At 46.8% G+C, this 20,166-nt stretch overlaps 1 protein-coding gene across 2 annotated transcripts; it reads left to right on the top strand.

Moving 5' to 3' along the window:
• Positions 1-11,505, top strand: LOC123160191 (DNA (cytosine-5)-methyltransferase 1A). Of its 2 annotated transcripts, XM_044578002.1 has the most exons (15): positions 1-37; positions 777-838; positions 1,330-1,417; positions 2,154-2,194; positions 5,096-6,548; positions 6,722-8,207; positions 8,382-8,546; positions 8,657-8,849; positions 8,951-9,062; positions 9,151-9,298; positions 9,393-9,590; positions 9,673-9,951; positions 10,051-10,212; positions 10,327-10,545; positions 10,922-11,505. In XM_044578002.1, the coding sequence occupies exons 4-15, from the start codon at positions 2,161-2,163 to the stop codon at positions 11,060-11,062; spliced, it is 4,590 nt and encodes a 1,529-aa protein (XP_044433937.1). In that variant the 5' UTR covers positions 1-37; positions 777-838; positions 1,330-1,417; positions 2,154-2,160; the 3' UTR covers positions 11,063-11,505. The 2 variants fall into 2 exon arrangements, with proteins under 2 accessions (XP_044433937.1, XP_044433938.1); XM_044578003.1 differs by lacking the exon at positions 1,330-1,417 and having other exon boundaries at positions 7-37.
• The last annotated feature ends 8,661 nt before the right edge of the window (positions 11,506-20,166 follow it).

Below are 20,166 nucleotides of genomic sequence, written 5' to 3'. Positions count from 1 at the left end.
CCGGAGGGACCCCGCCATCGCGCGCCTGCTCCGGCAGGTATAATCGCTCGCCCGCCGGCCGCCCCAGCATTCGCTCGCCTCGATTGCTTTATTACGAACTATTTTCTTTTACTTATTTTGTTGGGACGAGGGTTTCGATTTAGGCCTTTAGCCTTTCCGGGGGAAGGGGATTCGTTTCCTTGCTTCCTGTCGCCCCGCTCGCCGATCGCGCCGGCGCGCGCTCCGTGATTTGGGGGCATTCCATTTCCCCCAGTTTCTCCGAGGGTTCCGGTCGGTCGGTCGGTCGGTCGGTCGGTCGGTGATTTCGCCTCCACGGCGGGCGCGGGGGTAGACGGACGGCTGGGCTGGTCGGTGCCCGCCCAGGGCGTGGGAGCCGGAAGGTCGGCCGCACTCGACCGGGGGCCCTCGTCTATCGCTTCCGACCGGGGCCAGGTTTCCTTCTGCGTACCTTTGGATGGATGGATGGATAATCAGGATTCAGGAAGGACCATGCGCGCGCGCGTGCTTTAGCTACATGTTGCTTTCATACGTACAGCCGCGCTTCCACGCATTTCCGTGGATCTGCTCTCGCTCGCCCAAGCCAGGTAGCTACAGCTAGCTCCGACCGCTGTGTACTTTGGCGTCTTGGTCGTCGCCCCCATCTGGTTCGAATCCAGACGGGTGGCTGTGCTTCCATGCTCGATATGGCGGCATGGCTGGCTGTGTTTGCGTTTTCGCATTTTGACTTCTGTTTCTGATGCTTCTCTGATGGTACATCCCGTGGTATCCTTGCGCAGGTGGTGGATCTGCGAGTGTGCGACCCTCCCTGGCTTGCTGGAGTTCGGATTGCGCCGGCGAGGTGGCTATATTCTTCCTCAACTGTTGTTGTGATAACTTGCAATCGAATCAGCCATGAGTTATTGCCTTTGCTGTGCGCTGCTCTACTTATTAACTGTGGTTATGGTAGCATCGTGGCGCTGTTGCTTAATTAGTGGCTATTGTTGCTAACTAGAGTTCAACAGCTCTCCCTTTTACATTTATTGCACTCACTGTTATGTCCCGGAGATCCTTTCATTACCATATAGGCTTGTACATCATGTGTCTCTTAAATGGTTTCTATAAGCTGTATGTTGTTACTTGTGTCCAAGTTGTGTTAATGGGCTGCTGCTTTGTGATGTAACCACCAAACTCCTGGTTTTGCAGTTTGATTGCTACATACATTTATCTCAACTTCTGGTTGACATTTCTACTTGATTATAGAATATTACAGGGGACTCATGCCGAAATTTCTGAATTTGATTCTGACTATGATGCTTCTCTGAAGATATATCCTGTTGTTTTGTTGCATAGGATTCTTGATCTCGGTCGTGGATCTGTGAGTGTCAGTGTGTGACCCTCCCTAGCTTGGTGAGATCTGCGGATTCCACCGCTGGGTGAGGTAACCATGTCCTTCCTCATCCATTGATGAACTAGAAGCTGAAAATTGCTGTTGTGATCACTTGCAATCGAATCTCCCAGGAGTTGTTGCCCTTGCTGCCTCCTGTGCGCTGCTCTCCTTATTAACCGTGGATGTGGTTGCACCTCTGCAGCGTTGTTGTTTAATTAGTGGCTACTGCTACTAACTAGTATTTGCTCACTTCGGATCAAATCAGCTGGGAGCTGTTGCCCTTGCTCCTCTCCTTGTTAACTGTGATTACTGTGTCAATGTTGCTTACTGGCTTAATTTATTTGCTCCGGTGAGGAGCTCTAGGCGCCTGTCGGCAGGTCGGAGACATTGTCGTCGTCTTTGCATATTAATGCTGGTGAATTTGCTTGCCTTAGCGTGTTATGCGGAATGTGCTCCCACATCGTTGCATATGATAAATTGATACTGTTCAACTGCGGCCCCTTTTGTATGTGGTGCGCTTATTGTTATGCCCTGGAGATGCTTTCATTGCCCTGTAGGCTTGTACATCATGTGTCTCTTCAATAGTTGCTATAAAAAATGGATCAGATGCCATTAACTGTGTCCGATTTCATTGTTACATGTGTCAATGAACTAGGTCCTTGTTTGTCAATATGTTAATGAACTGTTGCTTTGTGATGTAACCGCCAAACTCCTGATTTTGCAGCTTTATTGCTACATTTATCTCAACTTCTAGCTGACATATCTACATGATTATGAAACTTTACAGGGGAGTTATGACGAAATTTCCGCATCCCGCTTCTACTGCAGGTATGTTTGCCTTGCTATTTCTGTTCCTACATTTTAGGCATCAATTTATTAGTTCCTGCAATATTGCACGTCTCCACATTGTCAGACTATAGCTAGATATTGTTCTTTTTTTTATAAGTTCAATATGTGGTGTAGTCTTTGGTCCAAAAAAAATGTTGTGTAGTATATGAAGCAATGAATGATAGCATTGTGAAAACTGTTCCCCACAGCCGCTCCCGTTAGCGAACGGGGAACCCGTGGCGGCCGCCACCCCCATCCCTCGCCGCTGCCTAGAGGCGCTGCCGAGCGAAGCCTAGCCGGCGTAGGCGATGGTGGCGGGGCCTCTCATTTCCCCATTGATGGAAACCCTAGCCGGCACTGGACGACTGGCCGCCGATGGCGTTGGGCTATGGTGGGGCGCGGTGTCGGGAACATGAGGAGGCTGTGGCGCCGTCCGGTAGCGGCGCGGCCTCTTCCTGCTGCTTGGCTGAGGCGCGGCGGCAGCTGGTGCCTCAGCCCAGGTTGGTGATGAAGGCGGCCTTCTTCGGGTGGATTTGTGCGGGACGGCCTGGTCAGATCCGGCCGGATCTGCTGCTGGCGGCCCGTCTGGCGGAGAGGGCTAAGGCTAGCAGGGGCCACGGGCGACCGGTGCTGCCATGGGTCGTCTAGCGGTGCTGGTGGCGTGGCTGCGGTGGTGGGTGGAGATGTGTACGCGCCCCAGCGTCTGGTCGGGCCTCTTCCCCGACACATGTATGACGACATGTGGCGCGGGAAGGCTTCCCTTGGGTCCATCCTTGGCGGCGGTGGCGGCAGTCCTACCCCTCCCCCCTCTTCGGCGGACGGCTGCTGTTGGTGGCCTCTCGCCGGTCTGCGCCAGTAGCCGTGGTGGGGTGAAATAGGTGCTTCGAGGGGAGAGGGGGGGGGGAGGGAGGCCAGTAGGAGGAATGGGGCCCCCGACGTGGTCGAGCCACCCGTCACCGGCACAGGGGGTGCCAGTCGTGGCCGTCTGCTGCTCCTCCCCCTTTCCCCTTCCGTGGCATGGTGCTTTCTGGTTGCTACCTGCCGATGCTTGAGGCGGGACGGTCGCCGTCGATTCCGGTGAATGTTGGGGTTGGCAATGCTGTCCAAAGCCTTCCCCTTTGATGTTCTTGGGGCGGTCTGGATGTAGGGCGGCGGCCCTGGCAGCGGGAGGCGCGTTGGTCTTGGCAGGCTGTGTGGCTCTGGTGCGGGCGAGCAGACATGGCCACTCGGGTGGTATGGATGCGGGTGGTTGACGGAGCGGGGGTGCGTCAGAGGGGCACTTGCCCGGTCCTTGGACTGGCCGACGGCGACGGCGGCCGCAGATGTCGTTTCCTCCTTGCAGGAGGAGTCGCGGTGCTCCCTCTCCCTTCATGTTGCTCCGGGTGAAAACTTGATCTAAGGGACCGGACAGTGGCGGCTATCGTGGTCGTGCCCTTCTTGGAGGCACCGTTTTGGAGTCCCAGCTCCGACATTGGCCGTCTCACTTCTCCTCAGCTCAAAGCGGTTCTTCTTTGCTCATTTGTAGTGTCCTAGTAGTCGTTGGGGTAGTGTGTCGGTGCCCGACACCTTGTATCTTGCCTTGGTTGTGTTTGTTGAGTGTGGTCGTGGCGTGTGTTTGTATCGGTTCTCTTGGATGTATGCGGTGGTGGTTGCTTTACAATATAAAGCGGTGGACCCTTTTCGTTATAATGATACCATTGTTATTTATTGATAAGTTTGCCATCTTAGGCGTTTAATTGATCACTCGCCAATATATTTTACAAGGCCGCTATGCACTGGGAGTCTTAGCTAGAAGCCTAGAACTACTTTTTCTATCATGAGTTAGTTCAAGCTTGGCTAGAGCATAATTAAATTGGGTGGACGATCAAATAATGTGTAGTTAACCATGAGCTTCCAGCTGGAGGAAAGTATAGATGATATCATATCAAAGTAAATAAATGTAACTGTTAAATCACATAGCAAGTAACTGTCGTTCACCAGTTAGTAACTAACCAAATTTGTATAGGATATGCACGACATCAAGAGAACTGAGTGCTGCTCCATTGGCTAGTTGCATGAATGCATGCCCACCCCACCATGTTTGAGGCTTGGCCTCCGTGAGTTGCCTCATGGGTTGTTTCTTCTTACTATAAAACTCCACATAGGGTCGAGTTTTGTATAACCTAAGGCAACTTGAGAACCGAGCATCCCTCCGTTAGCAAGTGTGTCCGACCCACCCGTGTTCGATGCTAAAAAGGTCACATGGTGCTTCCTCCGCGGGGTGCATCATGCATTATTTCTCTTACTAAAAAAGTCACAGGGTGATTCCCCTGTTAGGTTGTACGTCTATGTTTTTAATACAAGATAACTTGTCTCGCGCCCTAGCAGAATTTTTTCATTTGTGATACACAAGTGTAAGCTATTAGTTTTCGCTAACTAGCCATGTAGTTTTTGTATAGTCTTCTTATTTGTTTTGGCTTTCTGGTTTGTTGCTTTGTTTTGATTTTTGGCTTTCGCTAACTTGTCATCTTGAAGTTTTCCTAGTACAAGATGACACACATATGTGTGTGTTTGACGAAAAGAGCTTAAGCTATTAGGGAGTAATCTGCTCAGATGCATATGATAGCCACATCTTGATTTGATTAGTCGTAGCACTTAATATGCCATGCTCCGAGTTTTGCGCTCAGTGACACATCTTGATTTGATTAGGCATGGCACTTAACACGACATGCTCTGAGTTTTGGGCTCAGTGCAGAATCCAAGTCCATATTGATAATAAGAAGTATTAAATATTAACCACCATTTATTTTCCGTCTTTTGAATGCACTCCATTTAATATTCTTATGTATGGGGGTTCATCTGATGTTTATATTCTTGCATCTTGTTCAGTTCTTAATGTGTCTGTCATTTTCTGCTTTTCAGGAACAAAGAGGCGCAGACCTAAGCTTCATAAGACTGAAGATGAGACCGTTGAGGATGACAACAATATTAATAAAGAGAACAACGGTACCACTAACAATGGTCATGACGCCATTGTCTCCAAGAGACCAAAGAGAACAGCTGCCTGTTCTAATTTCAAACAGAAGGCAGTTGACTTGTCTGAAGAAGATATGCTTGTCACAATCAAGGAAATTCGGATTGAAGAGGAAACAGAGGCTGTTAGGTTGACAAAAACAGGGCCTGAAGATAAGAAACCTCGCAGAAAACTCTCTTATTTCATCCTGCATGATGGAGATGGTAATCCGCAACCTTTTGAAATGTCTCGAAGTGATGGTATCTCCATAACAGCTGTTGTCATGCCTTTTGATGCTGATATGAAGAAGCCCAGGGAAAAGGGAATACGCTGTGAGAGATTTGGGCCAATCAAGGACTGGGCAATTTCTGGCTATAAAGAAAGCACTGTCATAATTTGGCTCTCAACAGAACTAGCTGATTACGAATGTGTGAAGCCAGCAAGTAGTTACCGGTCTTTTTTTGATCTTTTCAGTCAGAAGGCTCATATCTGTGTTGAAGTTTACAGAAAGCTAGTCAGATCAGTTGGCGGAAATCCTTTGCTGGGTCTGGAAGAGTTGCTTGCTAGTGTTGTACGTTCCATTAATTCAGAGAGAAGTTTCAGGGGAACGGTGAGAAAGGACTTTGTAATCTCAATTGGCGAGTTTATCCATAACCAGCTTACTGCATTGGACCATACAGCAAACAACGATGATGAGATACTGTCCACACTGCCTGCTCTTGTTGCCCTAAGAGATGGATGTAAATCTAGGGTGGAATTCAGCAGGTTGGCAGCTATGACCTCAGATGGAACTCTGACAATCAAGGATGGGCAGTGTAAGGAGGCTACTGAAAACGAGGATGAAGATGAGAAATTAGCAAGACTGTTGCAGGATGAGGAAGAGTGGAAGATGAACAAGAAGCAGAGAGGCAAGCGTGAAAATTCACAGAACAATGTCTACATCAAGATTAGTGAAACGGAGATTGCCAATGACTACCCAATGCCAGCATACTACAAACCATCTAGCATAGAAATGGATGAGTACATGCTTGACAGCGAAGATGACATGCTTGTTGGGGAACTGCCAACAAGAATACTCAACAATTGGGCTCTGTATAATTCAGATGCCAGACTCATCCCTTTGGAGCTCATTCCTATGAAGGCAGGTGCTGAAAATGACATAGTGATCTTTGGGTCTGGTTTTATGAGAGAAGATGATCATACTTTCTGTTCAACAGCCGAGCCAACACAGTTATCTTCTTCCACAAGTAAATCTGACCAGGAAGATCAAGGGATTGCAATTTATCTAAGTCCAATCAAGGAGTGGGTTGTAGAATTTGGTGGTGAAATGATCTGCATATTAATTCGAACAGACATAGCGTGGTAAATACTCCTGCTACTATTCATTCTGTACTATAAGCACACCTGCTCAATAGCTTGCCATGCATTTAAGATCTTATGTCTTGAAATCTATATTTTATTATATGCATGGAATCTTGCAATTCCTTCCTATTAAACCTCCCTCTTAACTCACATATGAATTAAAACTATTTCAGGTACAAATTACGCCAGCCAACAAAGCAGTATGCGCCATGGTGTGACACTGTCCTTAAAACAGCAAGGCTGGCTGTCAGTGTCATCAAACTTCTAAAAGAACAAACTCGTGCTTCAAAACTTGCTTTCGCTGATGTTGTTAAGAGAGTAGCAGAATTTGAGAAAGGGCAGCCTGCATTTATTTCAACAAATGCAGCGCTCGTTGAACGATATGTTGTGGTGCATGGACAGATAATTCTTCAGCAGTTTGCAAGTTATCCAGAAAGGACTATTCAACAAAGTGCCTTCATCACAGGGCTTCTCGCGAAGATGGAAGAACGAAGGCACACAAAGCTAGCGCTGAAGAAAAAAACTCAGGCAACGAGGGGAGAGAATCTGAACCCAAGTGCAAATATGGGCCCAATACTTAAAAGAAAACTTATGCGTGCGACAACTACAGGGTTGATCAGCAAGATATGGAGTGATTACTATGCAACCCATTTCCCAGAGGACTCAAAGGAGGGAGGTGAGAATGATGAACAAAAGGAAATTGAGGAGGTACAGGAAGAGAATGAAGACGATGATGCTGAGGTGGAGGTTAAAGTTGACGAGGAACATGTTTTCAGGACCCCGCCATCAACGAGGTCTAAAAAGCCATCATCAAATGCTTGTGAAGAAACCGAATGGGAAGGCCAAACAGTTGGGAAAACACTCTCTGGAGAAGTTCTGTACAAGTGTGCTAGAGTTCGAGATCTCAGTATTGCTGTTGGTGGGGCAGTCACACTAGAAGATGATTCAGGAGAAGCCATCATGTGTTTTGTTGAGTATATGTATGAGAAACATGATGGTACACAAATGATCCATGGAAGAATTCTGCAAAAAGGTTCACACACTGTCCTTGGCAATGCTGCAAATGAACGAGAGGTTTTCTTTACTGATGACTGTTTAGAATTCGAAGCAAGTGACATCAAAGAATCAGTGTCCGTCAATTTTCAGCAGATTCCTTGGGGCCACGAGTGCAGAAAGGAGCATTTAGAAGCTATTAAGATGGAGAGGGCCAAGGCAGAGGACAGGAAGAGGAAAGGTTTGCCTGTGGAGTATTTCTGCAAAAGCTTATACTGTCCTGAGAAAGGCGCCTTTTTCTCCCTCCCTTCTGATAAACTGGGCACTGGAACTGGCTGCTGTAGTTCTTGTGAGGAGCGAGAAGCAGTTGGTGATGAATTCAAAATATTATCAGAGACCAGCTTTGTCCTCAAGAATGTTACATACAGTGTTCATGACTTTCTGTACATCAGGCCTGAGTTTTTCTCTGAAGTCGAGGGTCAGGGGACCTACAAGGCTGGAAGAAATGTAGGCCTGAAGCCTTATGTGGTGTGTCGTCTGCAGAGTATCAAAGCTTCTGCTGGATCGAAGAAAGCTAATCCAGAATCAACCAAAGTCAGTGTAAGAAGGCTATACAGGCCAGATGATATTTCATCAGCGAAAGCTTACTCTTCAGACATCAGAGAGGTTTTTCACTTTGCCTTTTTGTTTATGGTCTAGTATCCACTTCATTTGTTCAAAGAAAAATATTCACTTCACTGTTGCTTATCTGCATAGCTATCGTCATACGCCTGTTATTCCACATAACCTTTTTGTTTGTACATTTGGTCTTTAATATTTATTCATTGTTTGATGATCCAGGTTTACTACAGTGAAGATGTAGTGAGTGTGCCGGTTGTGATGATAGAGGGGAAATGTGAGGTTACAGCAAAGAACGACCTTCCAAACCCAAATCTTCCAGTAGTGGTTGATCATGCCTTTTACTGCGAATATCTTTATGATCCTAAGACTGGAGCTCTCAAGCAGGTTAGAGATTGCCAAAGTTCAGCTTTTGATCTTCTCCATTTACCTTTGCGTTTATTTTGTTGACAAACCGCTTCAAATACTTGACTGAGCCTGTCTTGTCTTTGAACCAGCTACCGACCAATGTTAAGCTCGAGATCCTGACAAGGAAGGCACATGCTGTGAAAAAGAATAAAGGAAAGCAGATTTGTGATGATTTGCGAGCTGATTCTGACAAACAGAAGAACGTGGCACCAGAAAACTGTCTTGCAACCCTTGATATTTTTGCTGGCTGTGGAGGTTTGTCTGAAGGGTTGCAGCTATCGGGTAATGTATTTCCATCTGCATGTTTCTTATTAGATGCATGTGCATGTTGGTAGATAGACCACCTTGGCCTCCACATACTTTCTGATCATTTGACTCTACAGGCGCATCATGTACAAAATGGGCAATTGAATATGAAGAACCTGCTGGGGAAGCATTTCGTGAAAATCATCCAGAGGCAGTGGTATTTGTGGACAACTGCAATGTGATTCTGAAGTATGCAACCCCCCTATTTCCCATTTGGACGTACTAAACCTATTATTCCTGTATCTCCCAACTCATATGTGACTATTTGCCTTTGCAGGGCAATAATGGACAAGTGTGGTGATGTTGATGATTGCATCTCGACTACCGAGGCTTCTGACCAAGCAGCTAAATTTTCAGATGAGAAGATCAAAAATCTCCCTGTGCCAGGTGAAGTAGAGTTCATCAACGGTGGCCCTCCATGCCAGGTTGGTTGGTTGTTTCACCTATATGCCAGAAGAATGCTCGATGCTTTGTTAATCTTCAGTGCTGCTGCGTGACACTCTGTCCGTCTTTTCTCAGGGGTTCTCTGGAATGAACAGATTCAACCAAAGTCCATGGAGCAAAGTTCAGTGTGAGATGATTTTGGCATTCCTGTCCTTCGCGGAGTATTTCCGGCCCAGGTTCTTCCTTTTGGAAAATGTTAGGAACTTCGTTTCATTCAACAAAGGCCAGACCTTCAGACTGACACTAGCATCACTCCTGGAGATGGGATACCAGGTGCTTGTCACTTGCTCTCCTCTGTTTGTCCCTATGCATTCCTTCATTTCCACATGTTCTAAACCTCTGCATTTTTTCATAGGTTCGGTTTGGGATTTTAGAGGCAGGTGCTTATGGCGTTGCACAGTCCAGGAAAAGGGCATTCATCTGGGCGGCTGCACCTGGGGAGACCCTTCCTGATTGGCCTGAACCAATGCACGTCTTCGCCAGCCCTGAGCTGAAAATCAATCTACCAGAAGGGAAATACTATGCCGCTGCTAAGAGTACTGCAGGAGGGGCGCCTTTCCGCTCTATAACAGTGAGGGATACAATCGGTGATCTGCCGCCGGTGGAGAATGGTGCCAGCAAACCAACAATACCGGTAGGTTTATGTCAGTACATCCATACTCCACTTCAGTCTCTTTTGTGTCAATGCTCTTGCTTGATCTGCACAAACTGAATTTTCTCTGTTGTGCTGTAGTATGGATGTGAGCCGGTCTCCTGGTTCCAGAAGAAGATTCGAGGCGACGCGTCTTCGTTGAGTGACCACATAGCTAAAGAAATGAATGAGCTGAATCTCATAAGGTGCAAGCACATCCCGAAGCGCCCTGGCTGTGACTGGCATGACCTCCCAGATGAGAAGGTAGCATTCTGCCTTTTTGTTCTCACTTGGCGCCAATCCTTTTCTGCTGCTTTCTACCTTCTTGGTAACCATGTGATGTTGTACTTGCTAATTTTCGTCATGCTGTGGGTGCAGGTGAAGCTATCGACAGGGCAAACGGTGGAGTTGATCCCTTGGTGCTTGCCCAACACAGCCAAGAGGCACAACCAGTGGAAAGGCCTGTATGGGAGGTTGGACTGGGAGGGCAACTTCCCCACATCAGTGACAGATCCCCAGCCAATGGGCAAGGTCGGCATGTGCTTCCACCCTGATCAGGACAGGATCATCACTGTTCGTGAATGCGCCCGATCCCAGGTAAAGCACACTATCAACATAATAACATATATGCTCCCTAAATGCTACCACTGCATATACTGTAGTGCACACTACACAGTAATACATCCATCGATGCCTCAGCAACTACTGTTGACTAAAATGAAGCGTGTAGTTCAGACTTCAGAGTAGCTTTTGTTCCCATCCATAGTTCTGAAGATCTCTGATTAGTAGATTGAGCTATGTTATCATAATCAGATCATAGTTCTGTACTCGTGCAAGGACAATTGCCTTGTCTGCAATCTGGAAGGAGATCAGAATCTAATGCATTACACCATGAATTGAATGTATCTGCTGCTTTATTTCTGAAGATCTCTGATTCGATCCCATGACATGACTGACGTGAATGTGCTTGCAGGGCTTCCCTGATGGCTACCATTTCGCTGGCAACATCCAGAGCAAGCACCGGCAGATCGGGAACGCCGTGCCGCCTCCCCTCTCCTACGCGCTCGGGAGGAAGCTCAAGCAAGCCATCGACGCCAAGCCTCGACTGGCTTAAGTTCACTGCACTGCATGGTACAGGTCCCGTCATTTTTTGGTTGGTCCGAGTGGGACTTGATTTATCATTGGCCCCTACATATGTATGTTCTGGGAGGGATCAATTGACTCTGAAGCTAATACAGGCTGGTTGCCTGAACTGCTTTTTTGTGCATCTGATGTACTCTTCGTAAGAGGAGGATTAAAAGCATCAGCTGCTGTTGGATGGATGGATCGAAGTTTAGAGGGAACTAACGGACTCTAGCACCGGGGGTGTTATCTTTTTTGCAAACAACTGTGATGCCAATTTTCCGTTCCTGCAACTTTGCAAATGTCTTCCAAAGTTGTGAAGGGAAAATATTAGCATCAATCTTACCTTTTGTATTGGCCACCTGAATGAAACCAACTCTTGAGCTCACTTTGTTGCCTTGTCTCTGTTTCATGCATCGACTTTTGTACGAATCACTCTCCTTTGTTGACCTGTTGCTCTGCTGTTGTATTCATACATCAGTAAGGATTTACTGGTGAGGATTACCATCGTCCAAATCAATTGGTCGTTTTCCACTGCTGTGAAGACAAAAAGTGTGTGAACCAAGCTCTCAATCTTCACCAATCACCACTCATCTTATTACTCTGTTAGTTCATTCAATCATGGATTTCAGAAACAAGTTAATAACAACAGATATATTGAATTTCGCTAGCTTTATTATCTCCACAATTAGTTGGTAGGATTGACCCCTTGATTTACACTTGCTCGCACCTTGGAGCATCATCTTGCAAAAATTTCACTTCAAATCAGCTTCAGAGCATTGCAATCGACTGGAGAACTTCAGTTGAACAACAGCAAGGCCAGTAGAAACAAAATTCAGGAAAAACAAAATGAATCCTATGCACAGCATTCAAACTGCGAAGATTGGCATCAGATAACTCTTCCAGGAGAAAGAAACGCCATCGACGCCAAGCCTAGGGCGGCTTAAGTAACTGCATGATGCAAGTACTGTCATGTTTTTGGTTGGTCCAAGTGGGACTTAATTTATGATTGGCCCCTATGTGTAGTATGTTGGAGCAATTGACTCAAGTTATTACAGGCTGGTCGCCTGAACTGCATTTTGGCGCATATGATGTACTCTTGGTAAGAGAAGGATTAGAAACATCAGATGCTGGCGGATGGATGGGGGATCAGACTCTAGGCTAGCTCCAGGGACGCAGGTGTAATCTTTTTTGTAAGCAGCAACTGTGATGCAATCAATACCAAAAGGGTTGTATGAATGGATGCAGTTTTCTGTTCTTGGTGTGAGAATCAGTTGTTGTTTTCCAAAGTTGGTTGGGAGGATAACTAATAATGTAGCAGCAACACCTACCTTCTGTAATCGCCGCCATGAAACCAACTCTTGGGCTCGCTTTGTTGCCTAATCTCTGTTTCATGCATCAACTTCCCTACGAATCAATCTCATGCGTTGACCTGTTACTCTGTCAGTGCATTCATACATAGAAATTACAAAAGTGAGGATTTCAGAATTCAACTGCTGCTTCCAGAGTTGCGAAGGAAAGAAATTATAGTGGCGATACGAACCCAACTCACCTGATGTCGTCCATCCATGTATCAACTTGTGTAAGAATCTTCGGCGTCTGACCCTGTTAGTTTGTTCAATCACACAGTACATGACATGATAATAACGTAAGATACATTTAATTGACATTGGAACATCTCAAATAGTAGTACCAATCTTTGTAGTTCCAATGCTGTATATACTCACTCTGGAGATAGGATCTCAGGTGAAATTCCGGAGCTGACTGCGATTATCCGAAGCCGTTCCCAAGGGGAAACTTTGTAATAAGATGTTGCTCCAAGGAGCAAGCAAGCGTGTAAATCATCCATCCCCCCTGCTGATAATAAAGATTGTGAAGTTCAATGTGGGAATTTGAGGATTTGCCACACCTTACCTAACACTTTGAGGATTTGCCCTTGTTTACATTGACATGGATATTTTGCCCCAACTTTGCTAAAAACTTGAGGATTTGCCCCTTTTACACGGTTAGCATAAGTTTCCAGATTACACCACAAAATCATGACTAAATTGCCCCCGAGCATGAACCAACTCTTTCTCTGTTCGTCTCCTCCTATGACGGCAAGCCTTGTTGTGCTTCCTCCTCGCCGCCAGCGCCGGGGACACCTAGACATGCATCAAGGTGGTGGTGTTGGTGGTGCTTTTTTCCAGCGAGCACGACAACCAATGCCTCCTCGACGAGCAAACCCTATGGCACGGTGCGCTGGCTAGCTGCGGTGGACCGACTTAGGCTCCTGGTGGAGGAAATGCAGGACTCGCCGTCTCAAGCTTGATCCTGGTGTTGTGGAAGCGAGTAGGCAGCAACGAAGTCAACCTCGCCAGCGCTAATGACACCGTCGGCCAGCTCGATGCCCTTTTTGTTCCGTTCAAGATGACCGGAGCACGCCGACAACGAGTACGGAGGCCCCGTGACCATGAGACGGGTGAGCGAGCGCGCGCCACAGCTGAGCTGCGACGATGGCGAGCTGGAGGTTCGCGTGACGTCCATGCACACGCGCTTGTCGACGAGGCGTCGAGTGGCCATCATCCTGATGCAGACCGTGCGGGACCCTGCCAGTAGAGGCTCCAGCATCCAAGTCGGCAGCGGCGAGCTTGGGCGCCGGTGCTGCAGCAAGGCCCACTCGGCGTAGAGCACGCAACGTTATTAGTTCTGGCAGTAGTCAACCATCATCTCTTCTTCTTCGTTTTTTGACATGCATCCTTTCTTTCTTTCTTTCCTGTTTTGAGGAGAAAGCTCACTCGAGATCTGAATCGGTGAAGAAGATGGGGAATTTTAGGATGGGCTGAGGGGCATTTTGGACATTGCAGAGTGGTCCATATTATCAGGGGCAAATCCTCAAGTTTTTAGCAAAGTTGGGGCAAAATATCCATGTCAATGTAAACAAGGGCAAATCCTCAAAGTGTTAGGTAAAGTGTGGCAAATCCTCAAATTCCCCCAATGTCAGAGAGGAAGAGCCACGCCAAGAAGTGAAGAATCCTCTCTCGTGAAGAAGAAACGCCCTTGAATCGAATCGAATCGAATCGAATGCGTCGTTCTCGGGGGCGTGTTGCTGTAGCCGTAGCCCGTAGGTGCGGTGCTCGCCTTGGAGGAGGGGACGGCGCCGTCGCCGTCGAAGCCGCGCCCCGCCGCGCGAGGCCGAAGCAGAGGGCGAGCATGGAGCGCGGGCGGTGGACGAGGCCGAGGAAGAGGAGCGGGAGGGCGGCGAGCTCGTGGCTGGCTTGGGCGTAGGCGAGGTCCCGCCGCGCCCTGGCGGGCGCATCGCCGCAGCTCTCCGGAGGCCGTCGCGTTCAGCACCTCCCGCCACGCCCGCGGCCACGGCCTGTCCGCCGTGGCGCTGACGGCTGACCACGGCGCGGGAGAAGAAGGCGACCCCGGCCTCGATCCGCAGCCGGGGACGACGAGGAGAGCGCCTCGCTGTCGCCATTCGCGTCGGGCGGCGGCGGCGAGGGGCTGCCTGGCGGTGCGTGAGTAGATATCCACTGCTCTGATATCACTGAAGGTCTAACCTATTTTTCCCATCATAATAAATGATTTCTAGCCACGTTAAAAACTCAAATGATAAGTGTCACACGTGTGACATGAAGCACTCCGGCCCTAACGTTTTTTACAATTAAAGTTGCCATCTGAAAAAAAAATAAACCGAAAAAAAGCTGAAATTTGTCATCCCAAAAGAAGTTGTCATGCTTGACAACTAATATGGCCGTCCTCGAGTCACTAAACTTGGCATAAAAAACATTTGAAGTTGTCATGCGTTGATACCACCATGTGACATTTATCAGGGTCTAAAAAATATTTTTTTTAGCCTACGAGCATAACTAAATGCCGCCAATATCCAGCGAGCGTGCTCCGGGGATATGGTCCCAGTGAACTAAGCGTTCCCTAGAGTGTTCCATTGAACGAACAAATTCGTCAGTAAGGAACGGCACCTTCGAGCGAACCCCTCCTCTCCCACCTCGTCCCCATTGACGCCCGCATTGCACTGGTGTGTGTGGGGTGTAAGAGGTGGGGAGTGGGGAAGACGTGGGAGAGAATGTAGTGCGTGACGTTTGCTGATAAATCCATTCCAGTGAATGAGTGGCAAATTGAAAGCATATGACTGAGTGGAATAGGTGTGGTCATGAGAGGGGTGACCTTGGTGACCTTTTCTGTACTGTTTAATCAAAAGAGCAGCTAGATTCCTCTCCTTCGCGAGGGATCTGACAGGAAGACCCCATCTCCCCCTACTTGTTCTTACTGGCAGTGATGGGTTGTCGTGTATGCCGAAGAAAGCAAGTGAGGAGGGGACTTCTGAGGGCATCAAGAAAGCAAGTGTCGGTCCTCCTACGGTTTAGTAGTGGAGACAAAATTCAGAAGGGAAGGTTGACTTAATGGGAACTCGGGTAGCTTGCATACAGAGCGGCAGGAACGAAACTGGAAGAAGTTGTGGGACGTCAAGGTCCCAACCAAGTTGCAACTGTTTGCATGGCCATTGGCGCGGGCGTCGCTGCTGAGGGGTTAGGAATGGGATCGGCAGCATATGACAAAGGCGACAACATGCCCAATTTGCCACTCTGTGCGTTCGGTTTATTCGGTTTACATGATTAGGTTTATACGGTTTTTCAGTTTGTATGATATTAATACTTAGGTAAATATGGTATAAAATTAAAATACGATTCGGTTTCAATATATACCAAATTATTTCGCTATGGTTTCGGTTTTTACCATAATAACCAGAGTTGACGCGGATTTGAAAATGACATCGTAACAATTTATAAATTTATGACTCAAAACACATACTGTTTTACACAAATACTATATAACTATATATATAAGTATATATGCATGAATTTATTCATCCCTTGATTGTTATGAACGTGCTTAGCATTTTTGGAACAAACGGAATCCAGGAAACTTGGAGTAGACGTCAGGAAAGCTTCAAGGAAGCCACGAGGGTCCAGGGCGCACCCCCATCGTGGGCCCCTCATGGCTCCCCTGACCGATTTCCTTCGCCTATATATATATCCATATACCTTGAAAATATCGAGGAGCACAATAGATCGGGAGTTTCGCCGCTGCAAGCCTCTGTAGCCATCAAAAACCTCTCGGGAGCCCGTTCCGGCACCCTGCCGGAGGTGGGATCCCTCACCGGTGGCCATCTTCATCATCCCGGCGCTCTCCATGACGAGGAGGGAGTAGTTCACCCTCGGGGCTGAGGGTATGTACCAGTAGCTATGTGTTTGATCTCTCTCTCTCTCTCTCTCGTGTTCTTGATTCGACACGATCTTAATGTATCGCGAGCTTTGCTATTATAGTTGGATCTTATGATGTTTTTCCCCCTGTACTCTCTTGTAATGGATTGAATTTTCTCTTTAAAGTCATCTTATTGGATTGAGTCTTTAAGGATTTGAGAACACTTGATGTATGTTTTGCATGTGCTTATCTGTGGTAACAATGGGATATCACGTGATCCACTTGATGTATGTTTTGGTGATCAACTTGCGAGTTCCGTGACCTCGTGAACTTATGCATAGGGGTTGACACACGTTTCGTCTTGACTCTCCATTAGAAACTTTGGGGCACTCTTTGAAGTACTTTGCGTTGGTTGAATAGATAAATCCGAGATTGTGTGATGCATATCGTATAAGCATGCCCACGGGTACTTGAGGTGACATTGGAGTATCTAGGTGACATTAGGGTTTTGGTTGATTTGTGTCTTAAGGTGTTATTCTAGTACGAACTCTATGATAAATTGAACGGAAAGAATAACTTTGAGGTGGTTTCGTACCCTACAATAATCTCTTCGTTTGTTCTCCGCTTTTAGTGACTTTGGAGTGACTCTTTGTTGCATGTTGAGGGATAGTTATATGATCCAGTTATGTTATTATTATTGAGAGAACTTGCACTAGTGAAAGTATGAACCTTAGGCCTTGTTTCCTAGCATTGCAATACCGTTTATGCTCACTTTTATCATTAGTTATCTTGTTGTTTTTATATTTTCAGATTATAAAAACCTATATCTACCATCCATATTGCACTTGTATCACCATCTCTTCGCCGAACTAGTGCACCTATAAAATTTACCATTGTATGTGTTAGGGACACAAGAGACTCTTTGTTATTTGGTTGGAGGGTTGCTTGAGAGAGACCGTCTTCATCCTACGCCTCCCACGGATTGATAAACCTTAGGTCATCCACTTGAGGGAAATTTGCTACTGTCCTACAAACCTCTGCACTTGGAGGCCCAACAACGTCTACAAGAAGAAGGTTGCATAGTAGACATCAGTCAGCTGAGCACTCCGCCTCCTCCTCCTCCTCCGGCGAGTGATCAAGGCACTCCGCCTCCTACTCCGGCGCGTGAGGGCGGCAGTACTCCGCCTCCTTCTCCGCCTGCTCCGGCACGTCCGAGCAGCCCGCCTCCTCCTTCGCCTCGTCAACAACGGCGGAACACAGACGCCGCCTCTCCGGCTGCTCCAGCGCGTCGTACCACTCCGCCTCCTTCTTCTCCGCCTCGTAAGCAATTATAGAAGACAACCACCACAGCTCCGACTGCTCCGACGTCTAGCAGTACGGCCAAAGGCAGGAGACAATACGGATTTGGTCCTCCTCTCAAGCCTCTAGAGAAGTTACCATACGAGATGAGCGAGGAGGAAAACAAGAATATCTGTGAAGCCCAAGTGAAGGACTTCTTTGAAACGGCAAAAGCTAAGAAACATCCACCTCCGGAGGAGAAGATAGATCCGGTGAAGGCGAAGCGCACTTTGGATGCCCTGAAGCGAGCATCACCGCCTCCGCCGCAAACAACCTATGACCGCATTATTGAAAGGACATATAAGGAAGCGGAGCGGTTGGGAAGTACTTGCATTGATCAAAGGTTAGCAGAACAAAGAAGTGAGAAAAAAATTCCCCAGCTCGGGGAACAAGCGAGGCAATCGTGCCCCCCCCACTCAAGGTGTCTAGCGATATCGTCGCTAATCTTCCGGGGATGGTGCCCGGCACCAATCTAGGAGATTACATGCCCGACGATGCACTTTTTGATACAATGGAGGTGGACACATTCAAATTCCGGCACGGGAAGCCTCTCGTCAAATCTGGTCATCCTTCACTAACAACGATGATGCGAAGATTCAATGATTGGTACATGGACATCTGCAGCAAGTCTGGGAAGGATACTTTGACGCTGAGAGTTAAAGAGGAGCACAACCTCATTGGAATTGATCTGTTGTATGTTCCATATGAGGAGTTCTTCCAGTTTTTCAATCAAAAGGCCCTCGACAAAGTAATCATCACTTGCTACTGTCTCTAAGTACTACTTATGTAATTAAGTCTCTATATATAGCTCAACTCTTTCATTGTATGTATATATAATTATCCTCACTATATTATGCAGATTGAAGATCGCCGAATTAAAGAAAAGACAAATCGGTGATATTGGGTTCATTAACATAAATCTCATAGATGAATCGAATGTTAAACATGATGCCAAACAAACCGAGGCCAACTTGCTACGATCATTACTTCGAAATCAAAACAAAGATACAATACTCTTTCCTTACGAATTCAAGTGAGTGTTACTGTCTTGTGCATATTCGATTTTCCTTATTACTCGAGGTTATATTCATGTAATTGATGAGTTATGCATGCGTGCGCGGCTTTCACTTTATTCTGCTAGAGATTAAGCTTAAGCAGGGACTAGTAACCGTCATAGGCTCGAAACAAAAAAAATCCCGAGGAGTATGCGACCATGACTAAAATGCTCGAGAAGTAAGTTCAATCGATCATTATCGCACCATATCGGCAACTTTGTTCATTTCCTGATATCAAGTAATTGTTTTCTTTGTCTGTCAGGGTTTGGAAAAAGTTCACCGCAGAAGCTCCGGGACTGCCAACGGAGCTGCGATTTAAACACCCGAAAGTAAGTACTACTAGCTAGTTCCGCGCATCTCCCATTGATTCTAGCTAGTTTCATCAATACCATTTAGCACGCTTGCTTATAAGTTTGATTGAACTCTATTTCTTGTAAAGTGGTTGTGGCAGGAACCCGAAAATAATTACTGTGGATACTACATTTGCGAGTTCATCCGCCACACGACCTGTGAGCAGGGCTACTCTAAAAAATAATATGAAGTGTGTAAGCAATAATATTCACAATTTTATTTTATTACCATCATTTGTGTTGAGTTTCATTCATATATATGTATTGACCCTCTTCTTCAAATTAAATGTTTCAGATCGCATACGAGCAATTCAAGAGGAATTGGCGGGATTCTTTCTTGACCACATCATCGACAAAGACGGAGAATACCATGTGGAACTTGAGTTCAAATGTTAGGGGATTGTATGAGATCTTATATTATATATATGTAACCAGTAGTGTCGGATAGATATACAAAAACTTGTTGTTTGACCAATCTCTCGGAGAAGGAGAGGTCGATCACTTCTCTCTGTATATGTACATCACGATCTTATGGACTTAATGGTTTCCTTCATTTGCTTACTAGCTAGCTAGCATGTCGAGTCCTCTCTATATGTATAGTACGTAGCGTCGACCAAGCACGGAGATAAGAGAGGACACTTCTTTCTATTAGCTAGCTAACACAATATATGAAACCCCTAAATTAACCCTACAAAACCCCCAACTCCCCTTTCAAAACAAACAAACAAACAAAAACTCCAGCCCCTGAACTGCTGACGCATGGATGCCTTTTGGTCTCGGTTGGTGCCACCGACCAGGACAAAAGGTCCTCTTGCCTGGGCAAGCCACATCAGCCACATGGAGCCCCATCTGTCCCGGTTCATAGGCGAACCTGGACTAAAGGTATTGGGTTTTAGTACCGACACTTTAGTCCCGGTTCGGGAACCGGGACAAATGGGCTTTATGAACCGGGACAAATGGGCCTTTTTCTACTAGTGTTGGGATGAGAACAAGGTTGCGAAATAATTTTTAATGATGTCGTCCATCTCCTGTTGTCCTTCCTGCATCACCCCATTGCCATCCTTTAAACCCTTGATCGTGTTCCTCTTCTTTCTTGCCGAAGCATACAGATGGAAAAAGTTTGTGTTGCCCTGCTTCAGCCAATT

The sequence above is a fragment of the Triticum aestivum genome, chromosome 7B, assembly GCF_018294505.1.
Source record: "Triticum aestivum cultivar Chinese Spring chromosome 7B, IWGSC CS RefSeq v2.1, whole genome shotgun sequence".
In the NCBI taxonomy this organism is placed as follows: domain Eukaryota; kingdom Viridiplantae; phylum Streptophyta; class Magnoliopsida; order Poales; family Poaceae; genus Triticum; species Triticum aestivum.
The sequence above is the reverse complement of the archived record's forward strand: the minus strand, read 5'-3'. Positions and strand labels throughout refer to the sequence as shown.

What these genes read in the sequence shown, in the direction of transcription:
- LOC123160191 (XM_044578002.1), top strand. Translation starts at nt 2,161, where the DNA reads ATGACGAAATTTCCGCATCCCGCTTCTACTGCAG. An exon ending in ACTCTTCAGACATCAGAGAG is followed by an intron (nt 8,208 to 8,381) that starts GTTTTTCACTTT and finishes TTGATGATCCAG; the next exon opens with GTTTACTACAGTGAAGATGT. An exon ending in AACTGCAATGTGATTCTGAA is followed by an intron (nt 9,063 to 9,150) that starts GTATGCAACCCC and finishes TTGCCTTTGCAG; the next exon opens with GGCAATAATGGACAAGTGTG.